This window comes from Dreissena polymorpha, chromosome 11 (assembly GCF_020536995.1).
Source record: "Dreissena polymorpha isolate Duluth1 chromosome 11, UMN_Dpol_1.0, whole genome shotgun sequence".
NCBI classification, from domain to species: Eukaryota; Metazoa; Mollusca; class Bivalvia; order Myida; family Dreissenidae; genus Dreissena; species Dreissena polymorpha.
In genome coordinates, this window is record NC_068365.1 from 59,247,892 (window position 1) to 59,262,360 (window position 14,469).

Consider the following 14,469-nt stretch of genomic DNA (forward strand, 5'->3'; position numbering starts at 1 on the left):
CCAATCTACGACACAAGATTTAATAATTTACTATTTTTCTGATACCAATGCTTAGAAAACCCATGGTAACAAGTCTTATCAGCAAACAATCGGTAAACATTATTTAGGTGTTGCTTCGCCAACAAATTTCACAATATTTTGCAAAAATTCATAAGTATTCAATTTCACAATAGCCATGTCAACAAACTATGCACAGCTGACTTTCACTAAGTTTCTGGGGAATATCGTCATCGCGCGCGAACTTCTCTTAGGCGCTCAAAAAAACCATATGTGATGCAAGTCATGCTTCTTTCAGACGACAATAAATGTTTTATATTACGAGTTTAAAATTTAATCACGACTTCGCAAAAATGTTTTGGTAAGGGTGTGATGAATGTACAGCGTGGTTTCAATGTATGTTCAAATGCATACGAGATGCCAAGTGTGACAGAGAGTATAAGAAATGGGTCTGTGTGGGTTTCAATGTGTGTAAATGAAAGGTTGTTCGACATGATGGCTGACTGAAGTGACGAATATGAAACACTGACGGTATGGAGTCAAGAGGAATGACTGAATGAAGTGATGAAGATAAAACACTAACGGTATGGAGTCATATTTACTCGATATATGAACGAACCGACCAACACACAGATTTATAGAGATTCAATTGTAAACGTGTTGTTTTAGGTTCAAGCTTGATTATTTATTTACTTCAATGCAAAGGTTGACAACGCAGATTGAAAGACGAACGACGGATAAAAGGCGATCAAAAAACTCGCCATAAACAGATTGTGCTTTACAGAACCTAAATAGTATATAGACATGTGAAAAAACTCCATCACCACGCGAATATTGATCGCTTGTAAGCATATTTAACAAAAAAGTACTTTGCAGATCTCATGTTACATTACTTAAAAAATAAAGTGTCAATTTGTCCTCACCATTTAGTTTTGTCAATTGAAAGTAAAGATATAAAACCAGATTCTTCTTGATGTTACTTCGCGTACCTAACTTATTTTATGAGCATCAATAATATGGTCATCAAACGCTGACACATCCATTGAGATCATAAACAACGCAAGCTGATGGAAATATTTGTCTATAAAATAATAAAAACAAGCTCCATTAAATTTCAAATATCTTTTTAAAGACCGAACTTCCATCTCCGAAACCATTGAAGAACATTCTCTGGCCTGTTCATCGTCAGGAAAGCCGGCTGGTTGAGAATGGTCACCCGCTGATGGTCGTTGCCACATGTACTCATAAGACGACAGACAAGTGTCTCAAAAAAGCACCGATAGTGGAATAAAACGCCCAGAGTACTTCAGTGAAGGTTGGACAATTTGCTGGTAAATGATGACGAAATGAAAATGTAGACAAAACAAGTAAATATTGAGAGAAGGGTACATAAAATAAGTATAAAGGCAAAAATAAGGTACCTAAGAGCCGAGAGTTGTAATTTATGTTAGAATTTCTTACATACACGAATTTTTATTACTACAAACAAGAAATATCTTTTAAAAAAGATATATGGCGTTGATAGTGGTTGGAGTTTGTGAAAGGTAAAGAGCTCAATAAATGAGATCAAGGATAGCGAGTATCTTTTTCTGTGCAGTTCTTCGCTGCATCACACGCAGTACGGGATGTTACGCGGAGTTTTCGCGGCTTATTTTACATTATACGTATTGCTGGTCATAAACCTATAGATAACGAAACAGAAAACCAAAAGAAGAATGGAAGTGAAATCTAAACATATGAGTCAACCGGCCACACGCTAAGCATCCGTATATATTTTATATATTTATACGCGCGTTCTTCGAATCTCCTGTGCATAGGTTTTATTTGCTCTAGTTTTTTCGGCGAAGCTGAATACGCCAGCTTTTCACCTTACCTGACCTTTGTAACTGTCCAATAAAATTCTAATAAAACTTCCCGCGGCTAGTTCAGAATGAATAGACTTCATTTATCCCATAGGCTGATTTAAGCATTCCACCAGAACATTGGAAACATGTCCGCGTCTTTGTAATACTGTTTTACTGCGTGTTCAGCATGAAACATTTTTATCTCTAATGAAAGGGCTTAATAGACAGAACAGTTTTACACTCAATCTCGACATCAATACAGTTTGTGCGTGCACCTTTTATTTTTACAGGCAACAGCGTTTCTACTTAAAAGGCTATGTTGTCATATTTAGTACTGACTTCAATATTCCTGTTAACATGTAAAAGTATTAAGAGCAGTGGAAGCGTGGCCTCACTTTAATGCATTGCATCTTAACCCGCGAGGTATCACTGGTCAGTTTGCGGTTAGTGTGTGGTTTATTTACAGGTCATAGCTGCGTCTTCGAATACGCTTATGTGCTGACCTGAGTTCGCGGCCAGTGAAAGAATCGTTATATAATATAGACGCTATCTGTGAACTAGGTGACCTGGAATTTTCTTTAGACCAGAAAAATGTTAAATGAAGATATGTCAATAATAGATTCTTAATGTGTTTTCAACAATACCGTGATACATATTATTTTTAATTAATTTAAAGAGAATTATTCCACCATATTGACTAATGTATTAAAGGGATCTTTTCACGGTTTGGTAAATTGACAAAATTGAAATAAAGTTGTTTCAGATTCGCAAATTTTCGGTTAAGTTATGATATTTGTGAGGAAACAGTATTACTGAACATTTGTCATGGTCTAATATAGCCATTATATGCATCTTTTGACGATTTAAAAACCTAAAAATTATAAATCGTTGCAACGCGAAACGATTGAATAATTTGGAGTTTTGTTGTTGTCGTTTAAATCTGTGAAACTACGTAGATTGCTTATATAAGGTATAGATACAATCTATTATTGAATTATATAAAACATGTTTTATTTAAGATTTATACTTTGTTAATAATAAACCGAACAAAACGGACATCTCACAACTTCAGTTACGATATTTACCGACATAAGCCGACGTTAACCGATCTTACCAAAAAAACGCGGGAAATGATAACAGTTGTACTACCTTAAACATTACTTCAAAATTGTGATAAATGTGGTGAACAGGGAGGATCTTTGTATGCAACTTATAACAAAGAACTATGAGATGCACTGCTACTTTTAATTGTAATATACCTGATCAGCTGGATCACAGTCTGTGAATGTTCTTTGTATTGATCTAGTGGAACGTCTATGCAGCGAAATAGAACCGTCTGATCACAGAGGCACCAATGCCAATATACTTTGACCAGTACATGCATTTGAAAGATGTTAATAACGTTCAAACGCACATGCATATATTTTCTTTGGCACAGCTGGTCAACAGTTCTGAATATTGGTTCAAATCTACGCAACAAAATAAAATCACATAATGCATGTTATTCAGTACACTCACAAGTAGCATTAGTGTTAATCATCACACAACACGCGTCAGCTTAAAGATTTATCTACTGGTTATCAACCAATAATTTTTATACCAATGCTTCGAAACCCCATGGTAAAAAGTCTTATCATCAAACACTTGGTATACAACATTAAGGTGTTGCTCCGTCAACAAACTTCAATACATTTTGCAAAAATCCGTACGTCTTCCATTCCACAGTAACCATATCAACAAACTATGTTCAGCTTACTTTCAAACAATTTCCGGGAATATCGTCATCGCGCGCGAACTTCTCTATGGCGCTCAAAAGGACCATATTGGCTGCAAGTAAATTGTCTATCAGACGATAAATAAACGTTTTATATCAGAAGTTCAGTATTTAATCAGGACTTCGCAACAATGTTTTGGTAAGGGTGTGATGAATGTAGAGCGTGATTTCAAAGTATGTTCAAATGCATGCGAGATTTCAAAGGTGACAGAGGATGAGAAAGGGGTCTGTGTGGGTTTGTCATTTGTGTGAATGAAGGGTTTGGTCAAGAGGAGCGACTGAATAAAGTGATGAATACTTAACACTGACGGTATGAATTCAAGAGGAGTGACTGAATGAAGTCATGAAGATAAAACACTGATGGTATGGAGTAATATTCACTTGATAAATGAACAAACCAACCAACAAACGTACTACTAAACAAATGTGATCTATTTGATAGTGCGTAATTCGATGGATGGAATGACTGATTATAAATCAATATAGATTCCGTTTTAAACGTGTTGTTTGAAGTACAAGTTTGTTTATTTATTTACTACTGTGCAAATGTTTACAACGCAGATAGAAAGACGAACGACGGATAGAAGGCGATCACAAAAGCTCGCCATAAACAGTGTTCTCATGTGAGCTTAAAACGTGTTTCCCTCTCTACAGCACCTAAATATTGAATAAAACTTGTGAAAGAACAACAAACTACATCATCAAGCGAATATTGGTCGCTTGTTAGCATATTTAACCAAAATACTTTGCCGACATCATGTTAAATTTGTTTTAAGAAAAAAATAACATTAATTTTTTGTCCATTGAAAGTACAGATATAAAACCAGAGTCTTCTAGATGTTACTTCTGCTGCTACTTTATTTTATGAGCATCAGTAATATGGTTATCAAACGCTGACATGTCAATTGCGATTATACACAACACGTGCACAAAGCTGATGCAAATATTTTTCTATAAACTAATTTAACCCTTAACCACTTGGATCCGTTCTTCATGCATTTGTAGTACCTTATAAAGTTCAATTTAATAAAAGACATTTCTTACTTAATTCAAATTTTTAAGGCTTCATTTACAGCTTTTAGATACTGAGAAGCAGCAAACTGCATAAAAACTGAACAGACTGCGAGTAACTGGTTTTATACTGCTTGCTCATTGCCATTTTTACTTTGCTTTTGAGTTGGAAAGGGTTAAACAAGCTCCATTAAATTTAAAATATCTTTTTAAAGACAAAACTTCCATCTTCGAAACCATTTTGTGCTTATTTAGAGCACGTTCAATACCGATTCCATTGAAGAACATTCTCTGGCCTTTTCATCGTCAGAAAAGCTGGTTGGTTGAGAATGGTCACCCACATCTGGTCGTTATCACATGATCTCATGCATAAAACAAAGGTGTCACAACAAAGCACCACCTGGTGGAATCAAACGCTCAGTGTACTTTAGTGGAGGTGGGACAACTTCCTGGTAAATGATGACGAAATAAAAATGTAGACAAAAACAAGTTAATATTGAAAACAACATATAAACAAGACTATTGCCAAGCAATAAAAGTCCCCTACCGGCTCCACCATTGTCAGAAATTTCACCATTTTCAGAATTTTTTTTTGATTGCATAGCAACCACAATTTTTGACATAGGAACAAAATTAAATGACGTGCATAATGTCCATATTGCCATCTATCCATGTTCCAAGTTTCATGAAAAAATATTAGGAACTTTTAAAGTTATAGCAGGATCCAGAAAAAACCCACCATTTTCAGCACTATTTCTAGTCTATTTGTTGCCATAGCAACCACAATTTTTGACGTAAGAACAAAATGAAATGACGCGCATAATGTCCATATTGGCATCTATCTATGTTGCTAGTTTCATGAAAAAATATTAAGAACTTTTAAAGTTATCGCAGGATCCAGAAAAAATCACCATTTTCACCACTATTTCTAGTCTATTTGTTGCCATAGCAACCACAATTTTTGACGTAGGAACAAAATGAAATGACGTGCATAATGTTCATATTGCTGTATATCCATGTTGCAAGTTTCATGAAAAAAAAAATAAGAAATTTTAAAGTTATCGCAGGATCCAGAAAAAACACCATTATCAGCACTATTTCTAGTCTATTTGTTGCCATAGCAACCACAATTTTTGACGTAGGAACAAAATGAAATGACGTGCATAATGTCCACATTGCCATCTTTATATGTTCCAAGTTTCATGAAAAAATATTAAGAACTTTAAAAGTTATCGCAGGATGCAGAAAAAACACCATTTTCAGCACTATTTCTAGTCTATTTGTTGCCATAGCAACCACAATTTTTGACGTAAGAACAAAATGAAATGACGTGCATAATGTCCATATTGCCATCTATCCATTTTCCAAGTTTCATGAAAAAATATTCAAAACTTTTTAAATTATCGCAGGATCCAGAAAAGTGTGACGGACAGACGGAGACAAAACCATAAGTCCCGTCCGGTGAAACCGGTAGGGGACTAAATATGTCTAAATATATAAGAAAGGTTCCCGAGAGCAGAGGCTTTAAATAAACGTCAGAGAATTTCTTCCATACGTGAATAGTTGTTATTACTAAAAAACTAGAGTAAATCAAACCTATGTACAGATGATGTTTTGAGTTACTCGAAAGGTCGTCATTGTGTGTGATTGATGAATATTTTTTTGCGTTATTAACACAGAGAAACTAGAAATATGCATGTACTTAAAAACTACATTTACTACACCAAAATGTCTCATCAAATGATAAACATAATATAGTTGATAATAATGTATTATTCACACGAGTACTGTTTAAATGTTGAATGCCAATTAACTATAAAAAAACACGTCGACCCCGCATGTCGCCAGTTGTGAACTTCTCTGCCTTCGAACACATTTTTAAGTGCAGAACGCCATTGCACAACCATACACAATATGTATTTATGGGCATTGTTTATTTCGAGAAAATAGTTTTTAAAGTTATGTTTATAAATAACAGAAACAGATCCCCGGTGCATGACCAGTTGTGAACGTATAACAAGTTTCATATCATTTCAACAAATCTGGAAAATAGTGATTTTTATTTGGTTAAACAAATAAATTGTGACCCTCTAAATTATCTTACCAGATTTGATATGGCAACAATATGTTCCATAACAAACATTGAACCTCGTGACTTGTAGTAAACTATTATTAGGTTACCACTTTTCAAATCTCATCATTTGCACTTGAAAAGTTCAAACATTTTTCAAGAGATTCACACAATGATCACTCTTTTGCAATTTCATTAAAACCTATCCCGTTTAAACGGCTATGTTTTTAAATAATATATTGCAATAAAATACACACTATGACAGAAAGCAAATTATATAAAAAGCTCACCATAAAAAGAAAGCTAAAAGCAAATTGGCAGTGCTGATCACATTTGTTACGATATTGATCGCAAATGAAAGGATAGCCCTTGTCGATTAACAACTCAACACAACTCTTGCCTTCAATACTGGAATTGAAAGTAAACATAAAAGAAACACCCACGTCCTTCTCTTGTTCAGATAAATACATCATTCATATGATAAGTACATGTAAAACAAATAACTATACAAGCATCAGATAGTTGTGACAATTACTTCCTTCCTAAACCGTGAAGTGATCAATAACTTCATAAAAAATATCGTGCCTATGGACAGACAACAGACAAGCAGGTAGACAGAATAACAGATACACAGACTTCCATGGTGAATCCAGAATGTTTCTAACTTATCAGTTGCTGGAGGTATGTGCACAGCCATATATTCATCTTACATAAATGTGGCAGATTACTCCCATCCACTGTGTCTTCTGTCGACCAAAGGTTTTCTGTCTCAGGAAATTAATGCAAAATTGCAAATATAATATTTCATTATACTTAAACCAGAGATTTGTTCATTGTAAGCCCCTCTTCTTACAAAGTGTATATTTACAACCATGAACTCTCAGAAATGTGACAGACTATCCACTATGTCCTGTGCACATTTACATTCGATCAATCTTAATCACATTTTTATCGATGTTCTTATGTTTTAAAAAACTAACAATGCAGTCTTTTTATTCACTGTTTAGCTTCATTAATGACCCATATATTGTGAATGTTGCCACGACTTCAGCGTTTTTCTTTCCTGACTAAAAGCTAGTCAGTGAACGTCGAATGCATATCAGAGAAAAGCATACCATATTATTCACATGTACAAAGATATCGGAAATGCATTTTGGTATTTTATTAGAATAGATGTTTTATCATCCCTGATGCAATGTTCTTCTTTAATTTTTGTTTTCAATGACAGATAAGGAGTCGATAAAGAGTCTATTAAAGTGAAATTGCTCTTCCCATAGACAATTTTGAAATGTTGTTCAATTATTCAAATACTAAGTTGCAGGTGATTCACTGAAATATTGTCCTTAAATAAAGATCATGAGAAGATTTATGCAGTGTTGTTCATCCCAATCAACTAAACCATCAGGTCAAACTTAATGTCAACATGCAGGGCTTACTCTGCCATTCGCCAAATTAGCCAATGGCTACAAATTGACCTATTTGGCTAAAGAAAATTCTATTTGGCTACATTTTTTTCTTCATACAAACTTAAAAATACCCAAAACAAGAAATGTGTTTGTCAGATACACTATGTCCCCTTCTGCGCCGCTTTGACTTTTTTTTACCTTTGACCTTGACATTCCACCACTCAAAATGTGCAGCTCCATGAGATACACATGCATGCCAAATATGAAGTTGCTACATGTACCTTCAATATTGCAAAAGTAATGGCAAATGTTAAAGTTTGACCAAACAGACCAACGAACAGACCAACCGACAGGGCAAAAACGATATGTCCCCCAATATAGAGGTGGGGGACATACAAATAAAATAATTTAGCCATAGTAAGGCAACTTTGGCTAAAGAAATTTTTAGCCAGGAGAAGCCCTAAACATGTAAACGATAGTTAACATATCTGAGCGGTTCTGATAAGTTAAATGTGCATCGCTCCCACTGATTTTTACACATAACTTAACGTATCTCTCAAGAGTATATAGTGATAAAATATTTTTTTTAATTTAAATTAGATATTTACATTAAACACAAAGAGAACTCTAATGCGTATCCCCAAATCTGTTAGCAAAATAAAACAGTTCAAACATTAATCACGGTTCCATCTTATTGATTAACTGAGTTCCATTAAGTGTGTAGAGCAGTTATAATTGGACGCAATGTTTTACAACACAAACGAATTTATTCATGATTATTACACAGGAAATATGCAAGTTACAAAGAACAAAGAAGTTTCCTCAAGTCCATTTCTTAATGACATGCACCACATTTAACTCAAGCTAGAATGGGTATGAAATGAAAAGACTACATCTAGGTAGATCGGTAAAATGGTTTAAATGAATTCAAATGTAATAAAAATCGTGAAAATGTAAAACACATCTTACAGCACAACATGCTCTACGAAATATAACTATTTACAAATAAAACATTACCAATGGCAGAACAGTAATAAAGAATTTGATATATATAATCTGATAACTTCTTAAACGTTGTATTCGTCTGCTCAGCAAATACTTATTTCAGAATTCCGAAAATAATGCGCTCAGAGCAATAATTGTAACATGTCTTGAAAATATGCGTTTCATGGTTTTAGTAATAGTTCATGCAAGTCAACATTTGTCTTTATAAAACTGTATAAACCTAAGTGTAGGCTGTTTTTCAGTTTTTTGTCTTTTTTAAATTGTTTTTACCTAAACACATTTTAGAAAAAGAAATGTCATTTTGCTTCTTCACCAATAGTGTCAAAGTCTTTTTAAGCAATCTGGCAAATTCAGTATGGACAAATCTTTCACGGTAGTAATACAATCACCAGATGTCCGATAAATATATTGACTAATAGAAACAATTTAAATCACTTCCTCAAATCTTACTGAAATATCCAATAAAGGATATACGTGTAAAATTACATTCATAATATTAAAACATAAACTTCACATATGTTCTCAATTGAGGAGAATGCCATACACAGTCAATTAAACTCAGATCGTTCAATCAAAACTTCAAATTCCAATCTTGTGAGATCCACAACCTGCTTTTCTACTCATAGCGTTAGAACCTTCTCATTCGTTTAGCATCAAAGTCATCCCTACGAGGTGGTTCTCTTCTGTCGCCTCCACGCATGTTGGGGTTATTTGGCCCCATGGACCCCCAGGACAGGGAACCTGCCACCCAGAACCAGGTGGGGTGGGAAATTCCCCTTGTCCGGGGGGCTTCTGGGGGCCGGAAAATCGTCATGGCGGCCCAACTGGTCCTGCACGTTGCTGTATGGGTGAGAAAGTGATAACAACATTTAATATGGTGTTTACTTCTAAGAACGTTTTACATGTTATAGCCTGTTACCCAGCCAGTGCATTACTCCAATGCAACTCCATATCATATTACATAATCGTAGCAGTAACACGAGAAGGGCTATGTATATGACATACATGACAGAACCAGTAAATTCAACTATTAACAGTCACATAGGTCACACAGGCCAATGACTTTCAAAACAACTCCTACCCAACCCCACAAATATTGCTTAGTGCTACTTTCAACAGGATTACTTGTACTGTCCAAAATAACAATTAAGTCTAACACGCTGCTTTTGGAGATTTCAACAGAATAATATTAGGACATTTTTCAATCCAGATCAGAACGTGGAAAGGACATCAAACTGCGTATCTGAAACGTCCTCGCACCAACTATTAAAATCAATATAAATGTGATTAATCAAACACCTTAAAAATATCATAAGTGTTACATTATCATACATCTGGTTGGTGGTCATATTTACACCGAGTATATGGACAGTGGATTTGTTTCTGGTAAGAAGTCTCCTCTTTTTACAAAGAAAAAACCATGCCCCAATTCAACAACCATACAACCCAGAGATGAGCTACGGCTCAGTGTCATTGCCTGAATGTGTGACCAAGTGATACCATGGAACTCGACCATGTTATACGCCCAGTTACACTTAAATTTCAATTAAAAAAGTAGAGCTTATTTTAAATTGATACAACACTTTTTTTAGCAATTCATATAGACGCTATTTTTATTTTCACATTATTAACAACAACGTTCTCATGCGGGCTGAAGGGCTTTTTTCGACATAATCAAATTGCTTGGTAGTGTCAAGAAGGTAGCTGTTAAGAAATTAAAGTGGTCGCATAATAATATGAAAAAAGAGCTGTCAGGGACATCACGCTCGACTATTCGAGTGCTTGACAGTATAACATAAGACATCATGGGGAAATTGTTCAATTATTCAATACGGTCAAGGGTAATAGTTCAGGTATATTTTCCACAATCTATTGAACCTTTGTAAAGACATAAAACCAAACTATAAGAATGTATTTCAAGTTTGATAGTTATAGCTTGAGTGGGAAGTTTGGACGGGTCCTTCAAAAATAAATATTTATTTTTTGTAACCAGGTTTTAAAGAAAAAAAATCGTTTGGGTTGGATAGGGGGGTGGGGAGGTTGAGAGGGGGGTATAATGTGGGGTGTGCTCATTTATAAGACGATCTTTCAAAAATAAAAAAAGGAAAAAGAAAGGGATTCTGGGTTGGGCATGGGGTATTGTTTGGGTGGAATCCACTTGTGGTATTCAGGTAAGTGTTGTTTTGTATAAGTATTAATAAAATCTGATCATAAATAAAGAAGTTATGGCAATGTAACTAAAGTAATGGCATATTAAAAGTGAAAATTTCTTACAAAATGCTGATACAGTTTGTCTGCTCTGTTTATAGATTGGGGTCATGGTTGATAAGGTTGGTAAAAGAAGTTTGAGCAAATATGAAAGCAATATGTCAAGGGACAATGCAAAATATTTGAGGGTGGTACGGCAAACTTTAGACATAGATTACGCAAACTTTAACATAGATTTATCAATAATATACATATTGTAAGTGAAAAAAGGGCCATAATTCTTACAAAATGCTTGATACAGTTGTCTGCTCGTGTTTATAGGTTGGGGTCAATGTTGGTAAAGAAGTATGCAAACAAGGGCTGTTGTAAAACATGCATGCCCCCCATATGGGCTGTCAGGTTGTAGTGGGCAGACATTGTGTGTGAATATTTTTTTGTCACTGTGACCATAACCTGTGACCTAGTGACCTGAAAATCAATAGGGGTCATCTGCCAGTCATGATCAATGTACCTATATGAAGTTTCATGATCCTAGGCCTAATTATTCTTGAGATATCATCAGGAAGATTTTATTGTTTTGAGTCACTGTGGCCTTGACCTTTGACCTGAAAATCAATAGGGGTCATCTGCCAGTCATGATTAATGTACCTTATGAAAGTTTCATGATCCTAGGCGTAAGCATTCTTGAGTTATCGTCTGGGAAACCATTTTACTGTTTCGAGTCACTGTGACCTTGACCTTGACCTAGTTACCTGAAAATCAATAGGGGTCATCTGCCAGTCATGATCAATGTACCTTTTAAGTTTCATGATCCTAGGCCTAAGCATTCTTGAGGTTATCATCGGGAAACCATTTACTATTTTGAGTCACTGGGACCTTGACCTTTGACCTGAAAATCAATAGGGTTCATCTGCCAGTCATGATCAATGTAACTCTGAAGTTTCATGACCCTAGGCCTAAGCGTTCTTGAGTTATCATCCGGAAACCATCTGGTGGGGGGGACCGACCGAAATGATTTAAACAATTTACCCCCTCTTCTTCGAAGGGGACATATATATTAAGGCAATATGTCAAGGGACAATGAAAATATTTTGGGTGGTACCCAAACTTTAATATTTGCACACGCTAAACCTAACAGGAACCTTAACGCCAACCCCGGGGTGAGTAGGATAGCTCCACTTTATATATAATAGTTGAGCTAATATGCCTTTGTTTGTGTTTTCACAAATTATCACCGACAGCACGCGTTGAGTAATGAGAGATACTAAGTGACATTTGAGAACGTGGGAATATCCAATTTATAGGAGTTTATAAAGTTGAATGTAAAACTTAATGCATCCGCACTTCAAACAAGGTATTGAATAAATCACCGTAAAAGGGGTATTCCAAATTGGTCCAAGTCTATATATAAAGCAGAATGTTTCATAACATTTTTAACTGAATTCCTGATGGTATAATCTCCAGTCATTGCTGTAATAAGCATGGTATGTATGTGATTAACCATTATGATTATGGGGAACTAAAAGGTTCCGCTGCATTAGACATCACAGTATACATGTTAGTACAAACTAACAGACAAAAACTACATTGTAAAGGACCCTCACTGGCTTGACAGATTTTTCTAAAAATTGTCAAATTATAGTGCAATCTAACCTATTCTCATGATCATAAAACGTTAACAATTTTAAATTCTCATTAACAGATATCCATTCAGTAACACTAGTCGCTGTTTAAGTAACAGCATAAACTATTTCACAAATGCAAAATTGCGGACATTTTTCAGTCATATTTTGTATTTTAAAAATTGAATGGGCTAAATACATGGTAAAGAACCATGCAAGGTTTAAAGAATCATTGTTAGGCACATAACCCATAAATATCAAATATAATTAAAATTCTGATGTACATGCAATATGGTAAATTTGGCTAAAAAATTTCATAGCAATGCCAGTTCAGTATAACTTAAAGTTAATATTGAACTGTAATATCTGGTCATGGATGGCATCAATTAAGATCTTGTATTACACAACAGTTAACAGGTAAATGGAAGCATTAAGCTCATACTGAATATATTTAGAAATGTTATACTTGCATAAAGTATAAATAAATATGAGAATGGCTTAATTACTAGCCACTCATATTATTCAGGTAAGTATTCAGGTGAGCGTACTGAAATGTGTTTTTTTATTCTTTAAAGTGGTTTGCAAGGAACTAAAATTTGTTATAAACGGTAAATCACCGTCAGTTTCAAACAAGCAACATTACAATGTAAATAACATTAAATATTATGAATAACTTTTGAATTTTCACAGTAATATGGCACGACACGCTCCCAATGCAACTTGTTTAAAAAGTACATCTGACATGCATAAAACAAAATGAAAATTTGTTGATTTCATAAGACATAAAACTAAGTACATATGTGTTTCCTCTTGTAAATAACGCTGTACCACTTACACATATTTTTTTTTTTTATCAATGTTGAAATGAAATAGATAATCTTTGGAAACCATCAAATACCCAGTTTATCACATGAAAAGAAAAGCAATTCAAATATAAGGATAATAATAGTAGACTAAAAAAAACAAGATTTTAACTTAAAGTAAGCCCATCACTCTTACAGTATCAACTTAATATTTCATCATAAAACAGAAACAGGAAACTATCAATCTGTTTTGCTAATAAGCCTCCAAGAACCAACAAGAGGCCCATGAGGGCCTGAATCGCTCTACTGCTATAAACACTGTGCAAGTTTGGAAAGAATAAGTTGGAAACTGTGTACTTAATCGCGCAAGCAAGGAGAATATTTCAAATTTAAGGGGAGATATTTGTGTACTGATTTCTCCGATACTGCTCATATTCAATAGGGTTCAAGTCCTCATTGATATAAAGATACTGTGCAAATTTGGAAATAATTGGATGAAAACTGTGGAATTAATTGCATAAACAAGCAGGATTTCGAATTTTCTCATATTCAAGGGGAAGTCATTCTGGACTTAATGCATCGATATTGCTTTTTTTAACAAGAGCTGTCAGAGGACAGCGCGCTCGACTATTCGAGTGCTTGACAGTACACAACATAAGCCATCATGAAGAAATTGTTCATATTCAATAATTTATCAGACGATCTTTCAAAAATAAAAAAGGGGGGTA

At 34.7% G+C, this 14,469-nt stretch overlaps 1 protein-coding gene across 6 annotated transcripts in view; it reads right to left on the bottom strand.

Moving 5' to 3' along the window:
* Window positions 1-14,469, bottom strand: part of LOC127850236 (non-POU domain-containing octamer-binding protein-like) — a 72,492-nt gene that overhangs the window by 29,791 nt on the left and 28,232 nt on the right. For 2 of the 6 annotated variants that reach the window (XM_052383112.1, XM_052383113.1), the window contains exon 10: window positions 9,904-9,948. The exons of the other annotated variants lie outside the window; for them this stretch is intronic. In XM_052383112.1, coding sequence (XP_052239072.1) covers window positions 9,919-9,948 — 30 coding nt within the window. In that variant the 3' untranslated portion in view covers window positions 9,904-9,918. Of the gene's footprint in view, window positions 1-9,903; window positions 9,949-14,469 lie in introns of those variants that run through there. 6 annotated transcript variants of the gene reach the window in all.